Source organism: Podarcis erhardii, assembly GCF_964252035.2.
Source record: "Podarcis erhardii genome assembly, chromosome: 17".
NCBI classification, from domain to species: Eukaryota; Metazoa; Chordata; class Lepidosauria; order Squamata; family Lacertidae; genus Podarcis; species Podarcis erhardii.
The window spans coordinates 11583204-11607837 of record NC_138515.1 but is presented as its reverse complement, the minus strand read 5'-3'; the positions used below and the strand labels follow the sequence as shown (position 1 = coordinate 11607837).

The 24634-nt window shown below is 45.5% G+C and overlaps 1 protein-coding gene across 5 annotated transcripts in view; it reads left to right on the top strand.

Moving 5' to 3' along the window:
• The window catches only part of SMARCA2 (SWI/SNF related BAF chromatin remodeling complex subunit ATPase 2), a 131689-nt gene that overhangs the window by 47215 nt on the left and 59840 nt on the right, over positions 1 to 24634 (top strand). For 4 of the 5 annotated variants that reach the window (XM_081844760.1, XM_081844762.1, XM_081844759.1 and 1 more), the window contains 12 exons: positions 738 to 791; positions 4826 to 4956; positions 5197 to 5254; positions 8329 to 8429; positions 9041 to 9191; positions 9830 to 9993; positions 13966 to 14032; positions 16986 to 17096; positions 20215 to 20457; positions 21216 to 21329; positions 22871 to 22978; positions 24213 to 24299. In XM_081844760.1, the coding sequence (XP_081700886.1) occupies positions 738 to 791; positions 4826 to 4956; positions 5197 to 5254; positions 8329 to 8429; positions 9041 to 9191; positions 9830 to 9993; positions 13966 to 14032; positions 16986 to 17096; positions 20215 to 20457; positions 21216 to 21329; positions 22871 to 22978; positions 24213 to 24299 (1389 nt within the window). The remainder of the gene's footprint in view (positions 1 to 737; positions 792 to 4825; positions 4957 to 5196; positions 5255 to 8328; positions 8430 to 9040; positions 9192 to 9829; positions 9994 to 13965; positions 14033 to 16985; positions 17097 to 20214; positions 20458 to 21215; positions 21330 to 22870; positions 22979 to 24212; positions 24300 to 24634) is intronic. The other variant, XM_081844761.1, reaches the window with a different exon arrangement.

Sequence of the window (24634 nt, the reverse complement as noted above, 5' to 3'; positions counted from 1 at the left end):
AAACTGTTCTTAACCTGAAGCACCACTTTAGCTAATGGGGCCTCCTGCTGCTGCCGCTCTGCCGGAGCACGATTTCTGTTCTCATCCTGAAGCAAAGTTCTTAACCCGAAGTACTATTTCTGGGTTAGCGGAGTCTGTAACCTGAAGCGTATTTAACCTGAAGCGTATGTAACCTGAGGTACCACTGTATGTGTGTGTCAGCGAGAGAGAGGAAAAAAATGTTCATCGTTTCCCCATGGGACGCAGTTTTTGTTGTTGCCTGATTCTGATCTACTGTCTTTACAAACAATAAATTCAAACTGCTTTTCGGTAATGGATTATATAATTACTTGTCGCTAAGCAGAGCGAGAGGAAGTGAAAGTGGGAAAGGAGGGAAAACGAGAGCTGCTTCCCTTTGCATCTTATTTTATACCTGGCAGTTAAGAAGAGCCCATCTCTTTTAAAATGGCTTTGTTTCCATTCCTAAGGTGAGTCAGAGAGCCCATGCCCTTCTGCTTTAGGGAAAGGGCCACATACAGACAGAATTCAGTTTGGAGGCTACAGATTTCCGCAATAATTCAATTGGAAGTTTGGGATTTATGAGGCATCCCTTTTCCCTGAAGGCTTTCCTCACTCCCCGTGGAATAGTGAAATGCATGCGATGTTATTTTAGCCCATTTTCACGCAGTGGGGCCTGCAACAGTATCCCGGTTTTCTTAGCTGAAACGTAACTTCTTGCCGGTGTTCTTTGGTTTCAGAAAGCAGAAGACAGTACAGAAGGCATGGGATCTGGACTTGGTCCTGATGGAGAGGTAAGGAGTCCAGAAGGCGTTTCAATATATTGCCCTCCGTTCGTGATAAGCAAAATGCCGCAGTTGCTTGCCCAATGTGCCAAGGGACTTCAGAGAGCAGAGCCAAGACACAGAGGTGGGGTTCTTTCACTTAGTATGGTTTGCCCATGAAAACCACGTCAGTCTGACCTATAACAACATTGCAAATAAACAAGGATTTTAGGCTTTTAAACAAGAGCAGCAAGGTGACTTTTACAGGTTATTTATTATTACTTTTATTACTAGTATTATTAATTAATTAAAATTTGTATACCGTCCTATACCAGCAGGTCTTAGGGCGGTTCACAGGATAAAGCCACAATATAAAGCACAAAATGCATAATAAAAACAAACGCGTGAGCCCCTCAACCCCACCCACCCCCCATTTTAAAGGGGCATTGGATGTCAGTCAGCCCAAGGCCTGGTTAAAGAGGAACATTTTCGCCTGGCGCCTGAAGGTGTACAATGAAGGTACCCGCCGGACCTCCCTGGGGAGAGCAATTTCACAAGTGGGGGGCCACTACAGAAAAGGCCCTGTTGTGTTGCCTCTTGTGGCTTGGATTCCAAGTTGCCCTTTGATCAAAAGGAAACTCCTGCTGACAGAAATGGGTGGGTGTGATTCTTACGCTGTTCCAAAAGATCTCCCCATACTTTTATTTGGGGGGGTTGCTGGGGGGCGCAAACCACCGCCTCCCTATCATCTGCAAAGATGCTCTGCAATCAGAGTTCTGTTCTCAGGATCTATTTATGTTTTTAAATCAGCTTTGTCCATAAGCCCACAAAAGTTACTCGCACAGACATTATTATTTTTAATTTTAAAAAACTCGCTTTTGAGGGTTTGTTAAGTGAGGAGGAAATTCAGAGTGTGGCTTTCCTCGCCTGCCAGCCGGCTCAACTCGCCAGCGTGCCAGTCTATTCATTTGCCTGTGGGCCATTTAAATTGTATCCCTCCAGCACCACTGGCCCCGTGGAAAATGGATTGAACATAAAGGATTAGAACATAAATGATGCAGAGGCTGGTGATGAATTAAAACTTTCTCCTGCTGCGTGAAATATCTCCATAATTTGCCACAGCAACACGTTGATTGTAAACGACTGGTTTCCATGTCAGACTACCATCTCACATAGAACTAGTAAGAAATAAAATATTTCACATTGCTTTTTTGGAATTAAGTAATTTGAAGGCGCCCATTCTATAGCTGGGAAACATGTTTCATATTAACTTCCATGTGGTTGGCATTGCTTAAACAATGCACTCTAGAGTCAGTTGTACGATATTTTTGTTTTGTTTTGGGAATTTATTTTAGCTTATACCCCCTTAAGTACCTTAGCTAATCAAGCAAACAGGCATCAGTGGTTTTAACGTTTGCTGTGTTTTCTGGCATGCAGAAAGATGTGTAGCAAATTGGTTTAATGGAAGACACTGCCCAACACTTCTAATTGAAGTTTTTAATGAGTGCCTTTGCCGTTAATGAGCCATCTCACTAATGAGCATGCTGCAGTGCCCTATAAATGACTTCCGGAAGCTTCTGTCTGCGTGTCTGTTAGTATCTTTTACTGGAGACGTGACAGATAATATTATTTTTTGTTAGTGTAAAAGAAATAGGGGAGGCATAAGGCATGAGATTTCTAATCTAAAACCTCGTATCCTATCATTAAGAAAGAATAATACTGACAGTGCAATCATATAATATCTACTTGGAGGAAGTCCCTGTGATTTGTAAGATTGCAGCCTTAAAATTCATCATATTTATAATAATTTTCTTTATAAATAGTAAGAAGGGAGCAGAAATTAAAATGATCCGTTTGGAGAAGCTGATGAATTTTTGTGGCTTCACACCATATTTCTTCTAATGTCTTTAATGGTGCTTATATTCATAATCTGCATGTGAATATTTTGGTTTGATGCTAACTGTCAAGCATATTTGAAGTCAAGTAATAATTTGCACTGAGAGTAAACTTTGTAGGTAGTTTTTTTATTTTTTCTGGTAAAAGAAATCTCTTTCTGTGTTCTTGTTTGCACATCGCATTAAACCATACCTAGTTCCAAACAAACCATGGTTTAATGGGAAAGAGTAGCGTGTTGTGGGTGACACAGCTCAGAGACAGTTTTCGTGGCGGTCCTTTCCTCCCAGCCGCTGTGCTGCAGACGTAACAAGCCAAAGGCTTGTAGTTTGTTTCCTCCCAATAAGCCATGAGTTGCAACCAAGGTTTATTCCGATCACACTTTGGAGGAAACAAAATGAGCAAGATACTACAGTGGTGCCTCGCAAGACGAAATTAATCTGTTCCGCGAGTCTCTTCGTCTTGCGGTTTTTTCGTCTTGCGAAGCACGGCTATTAGCGGCTTAGCGGCTATTAACGGCTTAGCGGCTTTAAGAAAAAGGAAACAAACTCGCAAGAACTCGCAAGACGTTTCGTCTTGCAAAGCAAGCCCATAGGGAAATTCGTCTTGCGGAACGACTCAAAAAACGGAAAACTCTTTTGTCTAGTGAGTTTTTCGTCTTGCGAGGCATTCGTCTTGCGGGGCACCACTATAGCTTGTTTTATTCATGCTGTGGCAGAAGTGGACGGAGATCGTTGCTATATTTTTTGAGCGACATGCTCCAGAACACAGTTCATACTAAACTATGCACGGTTTAAAAAACTTGATTTAATGTGACGTGAACTTGGCCAGTGCGTGGCTTAGCATTGCAGAACGATGCGCTCTGTGCTGCCTATTTTCTCTCAGCTGCAGTCTCGTTGTGACCCAAATTGTGGGAGTTGGGTGGAAGAGCCAGGCTTTGGGTAGGGAGAACTGCGCCCAAAGTCTCTTCCAACTACAGTCGTACCTTGGAAGTCGAACGGAATCCGTTCAGGAAGTCCGTTTGACTTCCAAAACGTTCGGAAACGAAAGCGCGGCTTCTGATTGGCTGCAGGAAGCTCCTGCAGCCAATCAGAAGCCCCGTCGGGCATTTGGCTTCCAAAAATAGTTCGCAAACCGGAACACTAACTTCCGGGTTTGTGGCATTCGGGAGCCAAAACGTCCGAGAACTAAGCTGTTTGAAGACCAAGGTACGACTGTATATGACTCTGATGGGACCAGGGCCGGATTTAGGTTTGATGAGGCCCTCAGCTCCTGAAGGTAACAGGGCCCTTTCTATGTCCAGTTGTCCTTTGTCAACAACAAATGGTCACTGATTTTTGTGTTGAATATATGCTATAATGGTAATTTATGGACCTCATGGGTATCTCAAGCCATTTGCCCATGTTGCCATGCAACCAGTCCATGCAAAATGTAGGCACCCTATATATAGAAAGGAGCAAACCAGGGATATTTGAGGGAGAAGGCTAGCAGGCGGGGCCCACGACTTACATCATAGGAGCCTACGCAACACAAAACACAGTTGCTGTAGTAGGTTTCATTTGTTTTTTATCTTATATTTTGGAAATTTACATCCAGTCTTTTTTTCCTTTAATTTTTTTGGGGGCCCCCCAAGAGAGTTTGGCCCTAAGCTAGAGCGTGTTTAGCTTATACGTAAACCCGACTCTGGGGTTGCGATGCTCATCTCGCTTTATTGGCCAAGGGAGCTGGCGTACAGCTTCCGGGTCATGTGGCCAGCATGACTAAGACGCTTCTGGCGAACCAGAGCAGTGCACAGAAACGCCGTTTACCTTCCTGCCAGAGCAGTACCTATTTATCTACTTGCACTTTGGCGTGCTTTCGAACTTCTAGGTTGGCAGGAGCAGGGACCGAGCAACAGGAGCTCACTCCGTCGCGGGGATTCGAACCACCGACCTTCTGATCGGCAAGTCCTAGGCTCTGTGGTTTAACCGACAGCGCCACCCGGTCAGGGGTCCCTTTACCTTTTTAAATCCGGCACCGGATTGGAGCACCTAGTTGGCTTGGATTTCTGTTCAAGTGACGGCCATGTAGCTTGCGACTTTGGACTTCCCGTGACTAAGTTTGCCGTTCCTGTCGCAAAGAGAGAAGCTTCCTTCCCCGCCTTAAACTTGACGTTTGTCCTTCACTTCCAGCCCATTGATGAGAGCAGTCAGATGAGTGATCTCCCAGTCAAGGTAACTCACACTGAAACAGGCAAAGTTCTCCTTGGACCCGAGGCTCCGAAAGCAAGTCAGTTGGATGCTTGGTTAGAAATGAACCCTGGGTAAGTAATTCTGCGTACCCCCAAACCCACCTTGCCTTGCCTTTAATTCTACCGCATTGCACTGCACTGCATAACCTTGATTGATTTCGTGCTGCCTTTCCGGGCAAAAACTTGCCCCAAAGCGGCTTGCCTCAAAATCATAGTATATCCTCTGCCTTTGAAATATTTTCAGATCTGTATTCTGTAAAGCTTTCTGATACACACATTTATTATTTACTCCTACTTGTTTCTTCCCCGCAGGTATGAAGTTGCACCCAGGTCAGACAGCGAAGAGAGTGGTTCTGAGTTTGAGGAAGATGTAAGTGACTGCTTCCTCTTGGTACATGTATTTATCCAAAATATTATTTAATGCAGGGGTGCCCAGATTTGATGAAGTGAACATGCGTGAGGGCTGACCAAAGCTTTATTTAGGATTGAAGTTGTTGAGCTTTTTTTACAATTCTACCCCAAAGTTGTTCAGCTTTTTCTAGGATTTTACCCCAGGACATATACTGCCACGGGGGCCAGATTAAATCGACCGGCAGGCCGGATTAGGCCCCCGAAACAGACTTTGGACATGCCTGATTTAATGTAATTTCCATTCTAGGGGCCAGAGAGTCAGATTAAGCATATAGGAAGCTCACTCTGACCATTAAAATACCGTATTTTTCGCTCTATAAGACGCACCAGACCACAGTTTTTGGAGGAGGAAAACAAGAAAAAAAGTATTCTGAATCTCAGAAGCCAGAACAGCAAGAGGGATCGCTGTGCAGTGAAAGCAGCAATCCCTCTTGCTGTTCTGGCTTCTGGGATAGCTGCGCAGCCTGCATTCGCTCCATAAGACGCACACACATTTCCCTTTACTTTTTAGCAGGGAAAAAGTGCGTCTTATAGAGCAAAAAATACTGTAATTATTGCTATAACACTGCCAGATAAATAAGGGGAAAGTAACCTCCTTAGAATAGATTTCAATGCTTTTTAGACCCTCCTCTCGCAGCTTGCACTGTTAACTGGTAATGAGCTATTTGTGTGGCTTTTCTTGTCTAAACAAGAAGCTTCAATATGATGGGAGGGAAATTGCAATGCTATAATCCAATTAATTAACAGAGAAGATAGATTAGATGATATACCTCTTTAGGCCATGAAGGAATGCAGATTTCATTTTGATTTCCAGTGACCGTGAATCGCTATAAACAGTGGGCTTTGTTTTTCGTGAAATTGCTCTCCAAGAAAGCAGATATAGGTTGTTAGACCTTAGCATAGTTATAGTATCCTGTCTGCTTGCATCAACGTTACCTGCATACAAGACAACTTAAATTTCTCTGGAAAGTGTTATCTTTTTAATCAGCCCCTCATTAAAATACAGTAATGCACCAGAGAGTGGGGAGAGAGAAATCTGAAATGCAGCTGTTGGTATATTTTGCCACTTTAGCAATCAAGCAGGGATTCAGTAATATGCAAAATGGTGTTTAAAAGCATTGTAAGTAGAGATTTGGAAAATGTGCGCAGTTGAAGAACAGCAGGAAAAACTGAATATGCTTTGATTTCTCTCTAGCCTTTAGAATGCGGCACTTTTAGGTAGGAAAAAGTAAAAGGGAGTCTCTTAAATAAATAGGGCCTGTTCTGCCAAGGTTGCCTCTTCCTTCTTTGGCTTGGCACCCAGAGCTCACCTAAGGGGTCCCTATCTGGTTCCTGCTGATTCCGGGAGCAGAGGTCCAGCCACCCAGCTTTGGAAATACAGTGGTATCTTGGTTGTCAAACTTAGTCCGTTCCAGAAGTCCATTCCAAAAGCAAAGCGTTCCAAAACCAAGGTGTGCTTTCCCATAGAAAGTAATGCAATGTGGATTAATCTGTTCCAGACTTTTAAAAACAACCCCTAAAACAGCAATTAAACATGATTTTTTTCTATCTAATGAGACCATTGATCCATAAAATGAAAGCAATAATCAAGGTAAGGTAAAGGTAAAGGGACCCCTGACCATTAGGTCCCTCATCTCGCTTTATTGGCCGAGGGAGCCAGCGTACAGCTTCTGGGTCATGTGGCCAGCATGACTAAGCCGCTTTTGGCGAACCAGAGCAGCACACGGAAATGCCGTTTACCTTCCCGCCGGAGTGGTACCTATTTATCTTCTTGCATTCTGACGTGCTTTCGAACTGCTAGGTTGGCAGGAGCAGGGACTGAGCAACGGGAGCTCACCCCGTCGCGGGGATTCGAACAGCCGACCTTCTGATCGGCAAGCCCTAGGCTCTGTGGTTTAACCCACAGCGCCACCCGCGTCCCAATAATCAAGGTACTGTACTATAAAGTAAATAAGACAGTATTGTAGATGAGAAAAATAAAAATTACTAGTTTTTTTCTTACCTGCCCTGTTGATAGTCATTGTTTGGATGGGGGGCTTTTATCCATTTCCTCAGTCATCAGTCGGTCAATCAGTAGCTGAACTGGGTTCTTCACAGTCACAAAAACCAATGAACCGAAAAAGCCTCAAAAACAAAAATGCAAAATAAGTAGCAAAAACTAAAGCGCCAAACTTAATCCATCCCAGAAGTCCGTTTGACTTCTGAAATGTTCAAAAACTGAGGCGTAGCTTCTGATTGATGCAGGAGCCCCAGAAACAGTCGCTGACAGGCACAATGGACTTTTGGCTTCCTAAAAACGTTTGAAAACCAGAACACTTACTTCTGGGTTTTCAGCGTTTGGGACCCAAGGTACCACTGTATTTGCATCAGGATGCTCTAAGGCAGCCTTTTGCCTTGACCACATAACTGCTTATGGTCAAAACTGAACCATGATAACCGTTGGGCAGCTAAATTGCTTACCGATGAATTACTTGCAGGGAAGGTACAGTAAAAAGGCAGAAATCAGATGAACAGTCCTTAGTATCTGAACACGCTGAGAGGTTCCTTTTTTAAAAAACAGTGGAAAACGTTGCCTTGTGGAACAAAGTATTCTGAATAATTTCTGATTTTGAAAATACTAAGCAGCGGTTCATATAAGAAGGCCCAGCGACATTTAAAGCTTCACTTCTTCTTAAATGATGGCCATCCTGCTATCACAGAACTCTAATGTGACGCACCATGAGGTGGAACTCTGAAACGGAGTTTGGGTATTGTAAAGGCAGGAAGAGTGGGGTGGGGGGGAGCAATGAAGACTGTAAATCTGGAAATACTTTACAAAATTGTAAAGCAAAATATCTATCAAAACCACGCTAAAACCTTATTCCTGTGACGGTGGGTAAACGTTAGCTGGGCTTTCTGTTGGGAAGGAGCCTTTGCGTTCAGTAAAACAAAAGCCAAGAGATGTGAAAATGGGGAAACTTTGCACTTGGAAGGTTCCAAGCGGCGGCAGAGTTTTTGTGCAAGTTTGACAGCTGGGCTGCCTGTTTTCTGCAGGAAGATGATGAGGATTCAAGTAGACAAGAAACAGACGAAAAGAGACACCTGGATCCAAACAGCGAAGACGTTCCAGAAAGAGACGCTAAGAAGATAATTGAGTGAGTCATTTGGGAAGCAAACCCTTTTGCGCACAGCTAGTTCTTCTTTCTTTCTTTTAATGCATTTTTATTGAATTTTACAATTTTATATTCCACACAATCATCACTATCGCAAAAAACATGTATAAATCCCAACTCCCTCCCCTGATTTTCCTCAACTTCCCCTTCTGGTTCTTTAAATATTTGTTTCTCCTGCCTGTTTTATTCTACCTTACCTTTGCAATCTTTTACCTAAATGTCATTGCATTCATTTTCCAGGTAGCTTTGCTGCAGTGGCGAAGCTAACTGGAAAATGAAGAGGCAAGGACAATAGCGACTTTAAAAAGGATGGGGAACTGTTTACGCTGTATTTACAGAAGTATTGTAAAGGAGTAGACTCACTAGGAGGGTTTAGTAAGCACTTCCAATTAAGAAAATGAACATGAAAGATAAGAGACAACAACTGGGAAAATAATAAAATGCAAGATATGATTTGGGGAAAATGGTACAAAAATGATAAGAGCGCAATAATATTTGGACACGGCTAGTTCTGCGTCCTTGTGCAAGAGCCAAAAAATCTTGAAGGAATTTTGCAGTGTAAATAAGGTGCTTCCCTTTCTCTCACTTTGCAGGACGGCCAAACAAGATGTGGACGATGAGTATAGCATGCACGAATACAGCGCAGGAGAGTCTCAGTCGTACTACACTGTGGCGCACGCGATAGCCGAGAGGGTGGAGAAGCAGTCTTCCCTCCTGATTAATGGCACATTGAAACATTACCAGGTATGCACCCCAGGGGGATATGATGATGATGATGATGATGATGATAAATTATTATTTATACCCCTCCCATCTGGCTGGGTTTCCCCAGCCACTCTGGGCAGCTTCCAACAGAATAGTAAAAACACAATAAAGCATTAAAAACTTCGCAAAACAGGGCTGCCTTCAGATGTCTTCTAAAAGTCAGATAGTTGTTTATTTCCTTGACATCTGATGGAAGGGCGTTCCACAGGGCGTCCTTGACATCTGATGGAAGGGCGTTTCATCACAATACACCAATATTGAATTGATTCTGCACTGTCTATTATTCCGAAAGAAGAGTCAGGATCATTGGTTGCCACCTGCAAGTTGGAGAATAGAGATTGTTCTAAAAGTAAATCAAGAATGTGTGACCCTGGAAATAGACATTCAAGACACATGGGGACAGTTAAGAGCCTGCAGTGTGTTGCAGTGCGAGCGGCATTCATCTCTAGCCCTGTGCCCAAAGCGTCCGTCAATAAAGGCTGTGGCGTACAGAGCTGCAGGGCATCATGCACAGGTTGTAATATCTGCGGCTTATTTTTCGTGAAAGCCGAGGCACGAGATCAAAACTTTGCTGTGCGCAGACCCTGGTTAATTGAGGCGATTCTCCTGCATTTCAGATCCAGGGCCTGGAATGGATGGTTTCTCTGTACAATAACAATCTGAATGGGATTTTGGCTGACGAAATGGGCCTCGGGAAGACCATACAAACCATTGCCCTCATCACTTACCTGATGGACCACAAACGGCTCAATGGTCCCTATCTCATCATCGTTCCCCTCTCGTAAGTAGATGAACTCCTCCTAATGATATTTTTCTACGCCGTGCAGATTGGCTCATTAACAACATGGACTTTATATATATATATATATATAAAAGCACGCGCTTAGCAGTTAGACTAAGCATGCAGGAGGCTGTGCTGAGGGGGGGTCTCTGGGCTCCCTCTCTGATTGTCTTCCCTTCTTCTCACATGTCATTGGGGACCAGATGGCTGATAAAAAGCATTTAGCATTATTGTGCTTTTTAGTCATTACAGCTTCTCCCTCCTGTGAGTCACAAGGGGGGAGCGAGAGAAATGCATGTGTTTCCTATTTTATGCGACATCCTTTTCCCTTCGTTTTTAAAGAATTTTATCACAGCTGCTAGATCTTTAAAGGGGGTGCTCTCAACTGGCACCCTTTGCGGCATTGCAGCACCCTTGGTTCATAATACAGTGGTACCTCCGGTTAAGTACTTAATTCGTTCCGGAGGTCCGTTCTTAACCTGAAACTGTTCTTAACCTGAAGCACCACTTTAGCTAATGGGGCCTCCTGCTGCTGCTGCTCTGCCGGAGCTTGATTTCTGTTCTTATCCTGAAGCAAAGTTCTGAAGCACTATTTCTGGGTTAGCGGAGTCTGTAACCTGAAGCGTATGTAACTTTAAGCGTATGTAACCCAAGGTACCACTGTAGTCTTCCTTTTCCTCCTTTTGGTGTCGGTACCTCCTAGCTGTGAATATTTTCACTCGGTGACTCACCAGCCACCTTTGCAGCCGCCCCAGGCTCTGTGTAACATTAGATTTGAAACAAACACAAAAAGAACATCTCAGGGCCCAGATCCCCAGGAGGGAATTCTATTTTTGGAAACATTGAACTTTGGGGGTGGAAAAACACCCATATTGGTCTTACTAAGGTAGTGGTTTTAGTGAAAGCCAGTCGGCTCCATTATAAAGCGATCACGCCACCGAGTCAGACCTACCTTGGCGCAGGTGTGTCTGGGCTTGAGGAGCATCTGATCACCTTTCTCCAAGGATGTCTGGGGGCTCTTCCTTCATACCCTTCAAAATCAAAAGTCTGTAATTGAAATAAACGACACCGTTGTCTTTGGTCCGGTTCCCTCGCTGCTTTAAGCCGCAGTTATGCAAAGCAGCGGTTGAAAGGTGAGCTTGCGGCGTCTGCTCCTCTTCTGCCGCCACGCTGCCAGGTGGACGTCAGGTGACGTCGGATGCCAAGCTCTCTCCACAAAAGGGGTGCCTGAGCTTTTTTCAAAGAGGGCCGGATTTGATGAAGTGAACATGCGACCAGCATTTTGACCTTTTTAAAGGATTGAGGAAGTTGAGCTTTTTTTACGATTTTACCCAAAGTTTATCAAGCTTTTGAAGTTGTTGAGCTTGTTTTAGGATTGACGTTGTTGAGCTGGTTTTACAATTTTACTCCAAAGTTGTTGGGCTTTTTTTAGGATTGAAGTTGTTGGGCTTTTTTTTTTTTTTTTTTTTTTTTGAGATTTTACCCCAGGAAATAAACTGCCACAGGGGCTGGATTAAACCGACTGGCGGGCCGTATTAGGCCCCTGAAATGGACTTTGGACATGTCTGCTTCAATCGTACGATGATGAGCTGTAATGCCAGCTGCTTCTTGGAATACAGTGGTACCTCGGGTTAAGTACTTAATTCGTTCCGGAGGTCCGTACTTAATCTGAAACTGTTCTTAACCTGAAGCACCACTTTAGCTAATGGGGCCTCCTGCTGCTGCCGCGCCGCCGGAGCACGATTTCTGTTCTCATCCTGAAGCAAAGTTCTTAACCTGAAACACTATTTCTGGGTTAGCGGAGTCTGTAACCTGAAGCGTATGTAACCTGAAGCATATGTAACCTGAGGTACCACTGTATACCCCCTGCGCTTTTTTGGAGAGAGCAAACGATGAGGCTTGGTTTGGGCAGGACACTAAGCCAAGCTTTGCTCCCAACAGCTCACCAGGAGCAAAGCAGACACCGTTTTAGCTCCAGGGACTAGTAGGCTGAGCATTTGTATAGAATATATCATAGGATCATAGGAACATAGAGTTGGAAGGGACCCTGAGGATCATCTAGTCCAACCCCCTGCAATGCAGGAATATACAGCTGTCCCATATGGGGATCAAACCTGCAACCTTGGTGTTATCAGCACCATGCTCTAACCAACTGAGCTATCCAGGCTCTGTCATTCATTCCCGTTTAAACCATAGTTAAGCTTCACAGCGGCTTGCAGCCCAGTCAGCAACCTCATTGCAGCATCAGCATCTGAACTTTTGAAAAAATTCACCATTTCAGCATATTCCATCAGTTTTCCTTGCCCTTCTTCTTCATCACTTTTCCATCCTTGGGCCAGCAAAATCCTAGCCGCAGTTGTAGCGTACATGAAGAGTTTATTCATCTCTTTTGGCAAGTCTTGACCTGAGCACAGTGGTAGAATTCTCGCCTGCCACAGTCCCCTATTAACGTTTCCCCAAACTTTCACTTGCAAACTGAGAGGTTGGAAACCTGCTTGAAGGAAAACGAAACGAGCATCTGCCCAAATGTGCATTTGTCCCTTTTCGTTGTACCTTCAGATCAGTTAGCGAGGAGCAATAAACGCACAACAGGATTTCCATTTTCAGGGGAAATCTTGTGTCTTCAGAGGAGGACTGGGAAGCAAAGACCTCTAAGTGCAAAGAAATAAATCACAGGGTTTGTAATTACAAGCCTGCTGCACTGTCTTTCTGCAAACAGGTGCAGATTCTGCAAATCCCCTCCTCTTCAGCAAAGCACTAAAATATATTCAGGCAGTACATTGGGCTCAAATTGGGCAAGTGTCTGCATGCATGTGAGAAAGGAGTCCCGAGCCGCAACCCAGGCAGCTTTTCCTCTTCTCTTGGGTGGTGTCTTTTTGTAACACTGTTTTTATTCTTTCTTATCTTTAAACTGCTGTATTGAGATATCTGTTTGTTTACATATGGCCAGCGACAATTACATGTGGTAAAATTAAAAATAAATCAACAATAAAAACACTCGGGTAAACGTTTTTGAATGCATTAACAAAGTTGTGCCAAAGGGTGTATGCCAAAAATTATTACACTTATCCCACATATGAAATGATGTATAGTGACATGTTTTGCTTAGATTGGGGACCAAAAGTAAAAGGTATTTTGTATCCATAGCAATTAGAATTTTTAGGAATTTTTGAGGAAGGAAAGAGGGAGGGAAGGTTAAAAAATTATGATACGTACTTCATGCACGCCAGACGGCTGTAAACTATGGCTACTGTTCTACTGTTCTACTGTTCTGTTTCTTTTGTTTCTTTTGGCCTCTTTAAATTTTGTGTCCTTTTCCCCCAATAATGCTGTTTGCCAGATTGCATTATACCATGGGGAGGCAAACTAAAGTCTGAGGCCTGGATCCGGCCCAATCGCCTTCTCAATCCGGCCTGCGGACAGTCCGGGAATCAGCGTGTTTTTACATGAGTAGAATGTGCCCTTTTATTTAAACTGAATCTCTGGGTTCTTTGTGGGGCATAGGAATTCGTTCACCCCCCCCCAAAAAAAATATAGTCCGGCCCCCCACAAGGTCTGAGGGACAGTGGACCAGCCCTCTGCTGAAAAAGTTTCCTGACCCTTGCATTATACCATTGGTCCACAGTTAATAATTGTAATGATTTCCATGTCCTGGCAATAGTTGTCTTTGCGGCGGTTAATAGGTTTGTTAGGAGTTACCTGTTTCCAATTTTCAGCATATCATGACTATGTTGTCAGGAGCCGTCCTACTCTCGAGTAGGTAAGCAGGGTCCGTTCCGGGGACTGCCTGCTCCTGGGAGCCTTTTCTGAGATGACGAGAAAAGCTTCTGCTCTCCTTTGGTCTTGCACCTTGAAAATCAAAAACTAGACTGTAGACTTCATTATATCTTTTATTGTAAGACTGCAGAGTTCTAAGTCAATTTATAGAACCATCGGTTTTGAGATGCTTTGTGTTCTTAATCTTTTACACAGGACTTTATCCAACTGGACTTACGAGTTTGACAAATGGGCTCCTTCTGTCGTGAAAATCTCCTACAAGGTTTGGATGTCCTTTATATGCAAATATAAAGTGGGCAGTATAAACACATAACCGCCCCCCCCCAAACTATTTAGTTGTGTGGTTTTTCCGTGCACTGAAAACAGCTCACTGTATTTTACCGTGCATTAGACACCCCCTATTTTGGGGGACTAAATTTAAAGAAAATGAGAGGAAATGGCCCAAAGTTGTTGAGCTTTCTAAAGGCGGGAAATGCTCCCTAGAGCACGGACCGCCAACCAACTTCCCCCTATGCTGCTGCGGGAAACCCTCGCTAGAGCACGCATCTCCCACAGCAGCATGGGGGGGGGGAGTTGTGTGCCCCCCCAACCAGCTGGCTGGCTGTGCACAGCTCCCCCCCCCCAAAAGCCACTATCCGTGATTAGGACGACCACAGTTTTTTCACATGATTTTTGAGCCAAAAACCCCCTCGTCTAATACACGGGAAAATACGGTAATCTGTACACTGGATCCAGGCTTGTTGCCATCAGCTGCCGGCCCCCTTGGGCACACGATGGCGCAGGGCATGCGCAGGGAGCCGAACCGCTTCCTGGGATCCCAGAAGGCGTTTCTCATTGGCTGCTGAAGCGCCGCGGTGATCCCAGCAGGCGGGGGAGGGGCTCAGCCTCGACCCAGACCAAACTTCACCTCTCTGGGTCACGCATGCCCGGCAGAGGCCTCCCCTCCCCAGTTTGGAGCCCATTGTGCTTCTGCAAAGTCCCTCCCCAAATATACTCCTCCTATGGATGCATTTAGTTCAGTGCCAGATTTACGTATGAACTAAACAAGCTATAGCTTGGGGCCCCACTCTCTTGGGGGGGGGGCAAAAAATGTAGAGGGGAAAAACTCTGGATACTTCTTCTTAATTGTATTTCAGTTTAACAATCACTTTGATAAAATACATATTTTGCTATGTGCAAATGGCTTGAGATACCTATGAGGTCCATAAATGACCATATAGCATATATTCAACACAAAAAAACAGTGACCATTTGTTGTTGACCAAGGACAGCTGGACATAGAAAGGGCCCCATTACCTTCAGGAGCCGAGGGCCTCATCAAACCTCAATCCAGCCCTGGTTCAGTTGCTGGTTAAAAGGGTCCCGAAATTATTTTGGGCTCTGCATAGTGGGCCTCCTTGTGTTGAGGTTTTGCCTTCCTCGTGGCATCAAGTCTTGGCTCAGTTCTTGTTGTCATCATAACTTTGGGCAAAGGTCAGCATCAATAACCGTCTGTAGAGTTTTGGGTGGGGCTGCCCCAAAGGCCATGGCCCCTGCTTGGGGGGTGGGGGTGCTGAGTCTGACCATCATCCCCCCTGGGGCTGGGCCTTCTCGGGGGGGGGGTAACCTGGGGTGGATCTCGGGTGCTTTGTGACGCCCTTGCGGCTCACCTGGTTGCAGGATGGCGGCAGGAGAATAAGCCTGCCTTGACCCGTGATCCTTGCCCCGTGTCGCGCCATCTCCTCTCATGGCCGTGACCAAGAGACGATGAAGTTGTTCCCAATCTATCTCTGGTATGCTATTGGCTCCTGGACACTCCCCTCATACTCATTCAGTGCAATTTATAACAAGTCCCAGTTACTTTTGGATATTGAAATGCAGCAGGAAATCGTTAATGATCGTAAGCGTTTTGGCTGGAGCAAGACAGAGGATAAATTCTGTATGGTTGTACGTTCTAAAATAATTGTTGTAAATCATAGAATTGTAGAGTTGAGGGGACCCTGAAGATCATCTCGCCCAGCCCCAGCCCCCAACACAGGAATACGCAGCTGCCTCATACGGGGGTCGAACCAGCAGCCTTGACCTTGTCAGCACCACGCTCTAACCAACTGAGCTATCCATAGAATCATAGAGTTGGAAGAGACCACAAGGGCCATCGAGTCCAACCCCCTGCCAAGCAGGAAACACCATCAGAGCACTCCTGACATATGGTTGTGAAGCCTCTGCTTAAAGACCTCCAAAGAAGGAGACTCCACCACAATCCTTGGCAGCAAATTCCACTGTCGAACAGCTCTTACTGTCAGGAAGTTCTTCCTAATGTTTAGGTAGAATCTTCTTTCTTGTAGTTTGGATCCATTGCTCCGTGTCCGCTTCTTTGGAGCAGCAGAAAACAACCTTTCTCCCTCCTCTACGTGACATCCTTTTATATATTTGAACATGGCTATCATATCACCCCTTAGCCTCCTCTTCTCCAGGCTAGACATGCCCAGCTCCCTTAGCCGTTCCTCATAAGGCATCGTTTCCAGGCCTTTGACCATTTTGGTTGCCCTCCTCTGGACACGTTCCAGTTTGTCAGTGTCCTTCTTGAACTGTGGTGCCCAGAACTGGACACAGTACTCCAGGTGAGGTCTGACCAGAGCAGAATACAGTGGCACTATTACTTCCCTTGATCTAGATGCTATACTCCAGGAGTATAATACAGTAGAACCTCAGCTTATGTTACCCTCAAGTAACATAAACTTTGGGTTCCGAAAGCAGCAAACCCGGAAGTATTTTTCCGGGTTTTGCCGCATGTGCAGAAGCGCTCTATCGTGCCATGCGCAGAACAGGCACCTCTGGCTGCGGAAACCTCGAGATCCGATCGGAGCTCCGGAACAGAAGCCGTCCGCAACCAGAGGTTACCACTGTAGGTGAGCATTCATGTCATGGCTTTTTGGGGAGATTCCAGGTGGTTTACCAATACTGAATTAGTTCCCTGATGGACTTATTCAGCCCCTGATATTCTTAGGAAGGCGCTTGTAAACAATACGGACCTTCAGCCTAACTTGCAACAGCAATAAGACCTATTATCTGAGTGGAGTTTTCTGTCCGGGAGCCATTGTCAGTGGCAAAGTAATTACAATTTACTTTTTCTCCAGTTTGTTCTGGAGAATTTGCTCATTGCAACAGGACCCTTGCAATTTGTTTTGCATTTCTGTACCCTCGTTTCAGAGGAAGCTTTTCTTTTCTCTTTCCAGGGCACACCTGCGATGCGCCGATCCCTCGTCCCTCAACTCCGTAGCGGGAAATTTAATGTTCTTTTGACGACTTACGAGTACATAATAAAGGACAAGCACATTCTTGCTAAGGTAAGGCTGCGTTTCTGGCTCCTCTTGGGGACGTGGTCTCTTGCCCTCGCCCCAAACAGCCAGGATTGGACCCGGCAAAGAGACTCCTGGCTCTGCACCCGCCATCGCTGTTGTCTTTAAAAGGCAGTTCTGCGTTTCTCTGCCTGAATGGAGGCGTTGGGCTTTTCTTCCAGCCCCTTCACCGTCTCCTCCCCTGCTGCGCCACTTTCAGGGCTGGGGACGAGAGAATGGCTTTGCTGCCTGTGGATCTCGTCAATGCCTCCCCGCCATCGCTCCTCGCAGGAGCATCGCCATCCTCCCAGCGACATTTATTGTGGGGTCCTGCTATTCCATTTTGATCCACTGCTCTTCTCTCGCTCTTTGTTTTCCGAGCAGAGACAAACACGGCCAGCAAAAGGACTCCGGCTGTGTAGCCGCTTTCTGGATGTGGGGAGATAATAAGGGGCCAGAATGAAAGCTGCTATCTTCATTTTCATTTGTGCATTTAGACCCGATAGCTCAAAATCACCGCTTTTGATCTGAGTGTCTCCTGAATAGTTAATAGACTCTGAAAAGTGGGAGCTAATCTTTGGGAACCATGGTTTCTGCGGAAGTGGAGGCATTTAAGTAACGGAGCTCCAATTGTCATACATCAGAGCCTGTGAATTTCTTAATGAGCTTTCATGTGCTTGCCATAGTCACCTTTTCAACGGTAGTTTTCTGACCATCTCCCCCCTGGCCTAATATTCAACTGAGAACACGCATTCCTGGGCACAAGCACCTTCTTAAAGGCTTTTTGAGGCTAGCTTATTTAATCTTTGCAAAGATTTCCATCCTTTTCATTTTTTAAAAAAGCATACCTTAAACTTCTTTTCTGTGGTTTGAATCCAGCTTTCGCCCAATTCCTCCCTCTCCTTTCAAATCCCTCCATGGCTCTTTGAAACATCTCCTGACGGGGACATAATTTTGGTTGCAAAGTGGCCCTCCTAAAACCAGAATTTGGAGCGCTTGGTTTCATTATTGCCTCGGAGAAACTGCCGACAGGCTCTGCACCAAGCACACAGCCCCAGATTCACGGCTGGCCAGTTAGAGTTTCTTTCTGGGCCACAGAACCAGCATGCATTTGTAATTGCCTGTGGGGTGACAAGCCCATTCTCTTTATCAGCTTGGCTATCAGGCTCATATGGTGGTAGGTGACTTGGCGCAGCTGCAGTTGGGCAGATTGGGGTCTCATCTGACTTGGAAACTCTCTCTGACTATAGCGAGAGGTTTTCCTAGAATGGTAGAGTTGGAAGAGGGACCCCAAGGATCATCTAGTCCAACCCCTTGCAATGCAGGAATCTCAGCTCAATAGAAAACAGCGCTCCCATCCTTAGACGGCAACCCTGCACCCTCTTGCTTCAGAGCAATCCCCATTAAATTCTCTGGGGCTTTCTTCCGAATGGACGAGTGTAGGAGACAACTGTTCTTAGTTAAGAGGAGAAAGTTTTGTCTCCCAAGTTAGATTAAAAAGAATTGGACAGCATAAATATTTTCCCCCCTACAAAATGAGAGAGGTATCAGGACATAATAGAATGGGGGGGGGGGGACATTTTCTCAGTTCAAAGAAAAGGCAGATATGGTATGCTTGCAGGAGGCACGCTAAAGAGGGCAGAATAATTTACTTAAAACTTGAATATAGTCACACCTTGGATCTCGGGACACCTTGGCTCCTGAACGATTGAAACCCGGAAGTGACTGTTTTGGTTTCCGAAGGTCTTTTGGGAAGCCGAACGTCCGACGGGGCTTCTGATTGGCTGCAGGACCTTCCTGCAGCCAATTGGAAGCCACGCTTTGGTTTCTGAACCTTTTGGAAGTCGAACGGACTTCTGGAATGGATTCTGTTCAACATCCAATCTATAACTGTACAGTGGTACCTTGGGTTACAAACGCTTCAGGTTACAGACTCTGCTAACCCAGAAATAGTACCTCTGGTTAAGAACTTTGCTTCAGGATGAGAACAGAAATCGGGCTCCGGTGGCGCAGCGGCAGCAGGAGGCCCCATTAGCTAAAGTGGTGCTTCAGGTTAAGAACAATTTCAGGATAAGAACAGACCTCCGGAACGAATTAAGTACTTAACCCAAGATACCACTGTACTTTGAATAGAGCGGGGGGGGGGGGACAGGGCTGTCTTAAGCATATGTGGCGCCAGGGTGCAAAGATCCACCTGGCGCCCCCCGCCCCTCCCCAGGTTGCCTAGTCCCAGGCGTGCAGGAGGGCAGAGCCAGCCGGCCACCTCAGCGTCTCGCTGGCTCAGTCTCCCCCGAACTTGCAGCGCAGAGCTGCCTGCTGCGGCACTCCGACCAATGGGCTTCCCCGGACTCTGGGCCTGGCGTCCCTGAGAGCCCGGCGCCCAGGTGCCCCGTGCCCCTAGCGCCTATGGGTAAGATGGCCCTGAGGGGGGAGCAAGTTTGGCCCACAGGCCCCACGAAGCCCCTCCACTGCCAGGCCATTTTGGGGGGAGCCACACCGACCCGGCTCCTGACACGGTTGCATTTTGGGTGTTCTGGTCCTGCTGAATCTTTTGGTTTTTTATTTTTAAGCTGAAGGCCCGCAACTGTTTTAGGATTTGCACGTGTAGAACTAGGGGAAGAAAGTTTTGTCGTCTTAAATTTAAAGATTATTTACAGAAATATTGTAAAATTAATGAATGTTAGAAAAACGATGGAATGAAGTTATATGGCTTTAGCAGGAATGTAGTAAGGAATTAGGTACAGATAGATTGTTAATGTTTTAAAGGGAAAAAACAAGGCTAGAATATGTTAAGATAAATTACAGGACAGAAAATAGAGGAAGATGGAAAGGAATTGCTGAAACAGTTAATTGAAGTGGAATACCAAAAGGGAGGTGTGAGGAGGTCGCCGACACAAGTGAATGAAAGATAAGATATTGCAATTACTGGATGGTTTTTTAAAATTGTTTTTGTTTTGTTTAGTTGATTTAATGTTTTAGGGTTTGTGTTGTGAGGTGTTTGTTTTTGTTTTTTGTATTGTATTGTATTGTTTAATTCTTTTTTCTTTACTCTTTTGTAATCTTTAAATTGCTAATAAATATCATTTAAAAAAAAGAGAGAAAGTTTTGTCGTCTTGTCTTTTCATAGATTCGGTGGAAGTATATGATTGTCGACGAAGGCCATCGCATGAAGAACCACCACTGCAAGCTCACTCAGGTGCTGAACACGCACTACGTCGCCCCCAGAAGAATCCTCCTGACGGGGACGCCCTTGCAGAACAAACTGCCAGAGCTTTGGGCTCTGCTGAATTTCCTCCTCCCCACCATTTTCAAGAGTTGCAGCACCTTTGAGCAGTGGTTCAACGCCCCTTTTGCCATGACCGGAGAAAGGGTATGATGATGATGAGTATAATTATAATTACAATAATAATTTATTTTTATTCCCCGCCCACCTGGCTGGGTTTCCCCAGCCACCCTGGGCAGCTCCCAACAGAGTATTAAAAACACGATAAAAGATCAAACATTAAAAGCTTCCCTAAACGGGGCTGCTTATGGGATGTTGCTCGCTTGTTTGTATCACGCTGTGGGATGCGGGTGGCGCTGTGGTCTAAATCACAGAGCCTAGGACTTGCCGATCAGAAGGTTGGTGGTTCATATCCCCGTAACAGGGTGAGCTCCCGTTGTTTGGTCCCTGCTCCTGCCAACCTAGCAGTTTGAAAGCACATCAAAGTGCAAGTAGATAAATAGGGCGGGAAGGTAAACGGCATTTTCTGTGCGCTGCTCTGGTTCGCCAGAAGCGGCTTAGTCATGCTGGCCACATGACCCGGAAGCTGTACGCTGGCTCCCTCGGCCAGTAAAGCGAGATGAGCACCGCAACCCCAGAGTTGGCCACGACTGGACCTAATGGTCAGGGGTGCCTTTACCTTTAACTTATATTTTTCAAGCATACTTTCCATGTTAGCATAATGATTCTAGCCTCTTTAAATTACGTTGTTTTTTTAAAAAAAAAACCCCTCTAAATAAATTCTTCGGATTCTCAGTTTGCTAAACCATAAAGATACGTGCTACAGATCAAACAGTGCAATTTTGGTTCTTCTTCTTTTTTTAAAACCCATACATGTTATTTTTTCATTGTGCTCTTTCCTGCAGGTGGATTTAAACGAGGAAGAGACTATTCTGATCATCCGGCGCCTCCACAAAGTTCTCCGCCCTTTCTTGTTACGGAGGCTGAAGAAAGAGGTCGAATCTCAGCTGCCAGAAAAGGTTTGTGGAAGAAGGAAGACCTTCTGAAGTTTTCTAATGTTCTGTATTATATCCAAAATTCACAAAATGAGCAGCAAAAACATACTGTATTTTTTGCTCTATAGGATGCACCGGACCATAGGATGCACCTTGTTTTAGCGGGGGATAACAAGAAAAAAAAAATTCTCCCCCTCTCTGCTCAGTGCCCCTTCAGCAAAGCGGCAGGAGAAATGGAGCCCCTTCCATTTCTCCTCCCGCTTGGCTGGTGGGGCACTGCGCAGCTCTCCCTCTCTGCTGAAGCCAGGAGAGTCTTGCTTCAGCGAAAGGAACCCGAAGCCTGCGGAGCGCAGCGGGAACCCGCACTGCGCTCTAAGGCTTCAGGGGGCTATCCCTGAAGCCTGGAGAGCGAAAGCAACGCGAAGCCTCCATAGCGCGGAAGGAGCTCTCCCTCTGTGCTTCGGAGGCCTCACGTTGCTATCGCTGAAGCCAGGGAGCCTGCATTCGCTCCATAGGATGCACACACATTTCCCCTTAATTTTTGGCGTCTTATAGAGCGAAAAATACAGTATCTCTGAAGACAAAGACTAATTGAGCTTGGTTGACTATGAATCTTGCCTTGTTTCCCCCTTCTGTGTTGTGAGCACAGAGAATATCGGGGCAGAAAAATGAGATTTTAGACACAATAAGTTCTGCATTGCCCAGTGTTCAGTAGTCATGGAATCTGTATCTACAGAATCACCTTTTCCTAAAATCACAACAATTTCTATTGGTCTCCATTGCTGTCTTTTGCTGTGTGCTCCCTTTGCACCTTTGCCTATTCTGTAACTCGCTTCATTAATAACATAGAATAAGCCTACTTTTCACAGATTGCACCCAAGGCAAAACAACCTTCTGATCTCCCTAGGGCATCATCTAATGCAGTGTTTCCCAACCTTGGGCCTCCAGCTGTTTTTGAACTACAATTCCCATCATCCCTGACCACTGGTCTTGCTAGCTAGGGATGATGGGAGTTGTAGGCCAAAAACATCTGGAGGCCCAAGGTTGGGAAACACTGATCTAATGCTTTCACAACTCAGATTTCCCCCCAATGTCAAGACTTGTGAGATCGGCAGTGAAGAGGCTTCAGGCTTGTGGAATCTGCTGTGACCCTGACTTTAAACAACTGGAAATAGGTTCAAAAGAAATGCATCTGGAACTTTAGAATTCTTAAGTCAGGAGCCCACAGTCCCACAGAAAAACCCATTCCCAGTTGCCTCCTCTCTGCAGACTTCCTTTATTTCAGTGGTATAATTTAAGGGGGAAGTCATTTGGTTGTTGGCGTTGTTATGGGGTTAGGAGTCCTTGCTGATCTCCTGCAAATCACCCAGAAAATCTATATTTTGCCCACCCCTGCCTTAAAGCAGATCTGGGCAGAAGAATGCAGAAATGGATCTGCCGTTCAGTCGCTTGGCGATTTGCAGTGTACCTGCAAGGATTTCTGATGATGTAGTTGTTTAACGATAGCAGCAACATGAGACATTACTCTGAATTTTTGAGAGTGACACGTTATTTGCTCCTCTCAGGTGGAATATGTGATCAAGTGCGACATGTCGGCTCTCCAGAAGATCTTGTACCGCCACATGCAAGCCAAAGGGATCCTCCTCACAGACGGCTCTGAGAAGGACAAGAAGGTGAGCAGATTACAAGAGAGATCCACTCTCTTTTCCAGAGCAGCCCTATCCTGATCAGCTGTGTGACCCGAAGAAGTCAATGGGAAGCCTTTGGGGGTCCTCCCCACCCCTGGCCAGTCAGGGCTTGGGAGAGGGGGGGGGTGATTTGTACATTTTCCTGCATCGTGATCTTTGCATAGCACACACACACGCATCACAATTTGTGATATATTGCCAGGTCAAGAATTACAAATCCGACACAGTGGAACCTCGATTGTCAGATGTAATCTGTTCCGGAAGACCGTTCGACTTCCAAAAAGTTCAGCAACCGAGGCGCAGTTGTCCATTGGCAAATTCCTTTTTGAAAAAATGGAGAAACGCACCGCAGAAGCCGTTCGACTTCCAAGACACGTTCAAAAACGGAAGCATTCCCTTCCGGGTTGTCAGCGTTCGGGTTCCAAATTGTTTGGCTTCCGAAGCGTTCGACAGCCGAGGTTCCACTGTATCACAGTATGGACTTCAGACTGGTTTTGGATCATATATCAAGATATCGCCCAGCCCTAGCCAGTAGAAAGCCCCGAAATGCAGGACATGGCAGAATGGGATGCTGGGAAATTTGGATCCGGTAGATCTGATGTGTGGAGCCCTTAGCCAGCCAGCCTGGGGCTAATGTAGCTTTCTTTTTTTAAAATGCTTTCCTATCCTGGCTGGGGCAAGCCAGCAGGACTCACTATGTTCCACGTAGGATCAGTCTGGATAGCTGGCCTTGGTGAAGATTTGACATTTTCATCCCCAAAAAGTTTTTGATTTTGAGTTTTACTGAAATGAGGCTGCATTTTAATGTTGTGTTTTAGTCTTGTTTTAAGTTTTATTTTGATCAATTGTTTTTATACCTGGTGTTAGCTGCCCTGAGCCCGGTCTTGGGTGGGTGGGGTATAAATAAATAATTTATTTATTAATATTATGATGTTCCTGTGCCTCAGTGCCTCCTAGTCACAGTTTGGACTTCTCCTGGCAGATTTCATTATATCCCAGGAGCAGGTTCTCATGAATAGCTGGAACATTGGAGTGCTTTGAAATCCCTCCAGCTCATGTTAACTAATATGAAATAGGAGTCTGGGATATTTAGGAGTAAGGTGGCCTAAAGTGCCAGAGGCCTAAAGTGTGTCTCCTGTGTTGTATGGTCTGCCAAGTTTTGTGGGATCTTCCCCCATTTCCACTGGACTTTGTGACGTCTCATCTGTTCCTTCCTCAGGGAAAAGGAGGCGCCAAGACTCTAATGAACACCATCATGCAATTAAGAAAGATCTGCAATCACCCCTATATGTTTCAGCACATTGAGGTGAGTCAGTGTTGCTTCTTTGTTATCTCAGGGGTTAATGGGATAGAGGAGATGTGGACTTTGTTCTTTCTGGTCTTAAATTATTCTGTGTAGGGCAGAGCCAAAGGGGGAAGCCCCCAGGGTGTGCAAAAACAGCCTCTTTAGGGAACTTTAGGGGGGTGGGAAGAAATCTGTTTTTAAAAAACCAAAATGCCAGCAATAAAAGGAGGTGAAAGTGTTTATCCCTCATATGAGGAGGAATTTTTCAGGCCCAGACACTGATCTTATGTTTCCTCACAGAGTAGTATTTCTCCCATTGGAATGTAATCCCCCCCCCAACAGGGGTTGGCAAGGTT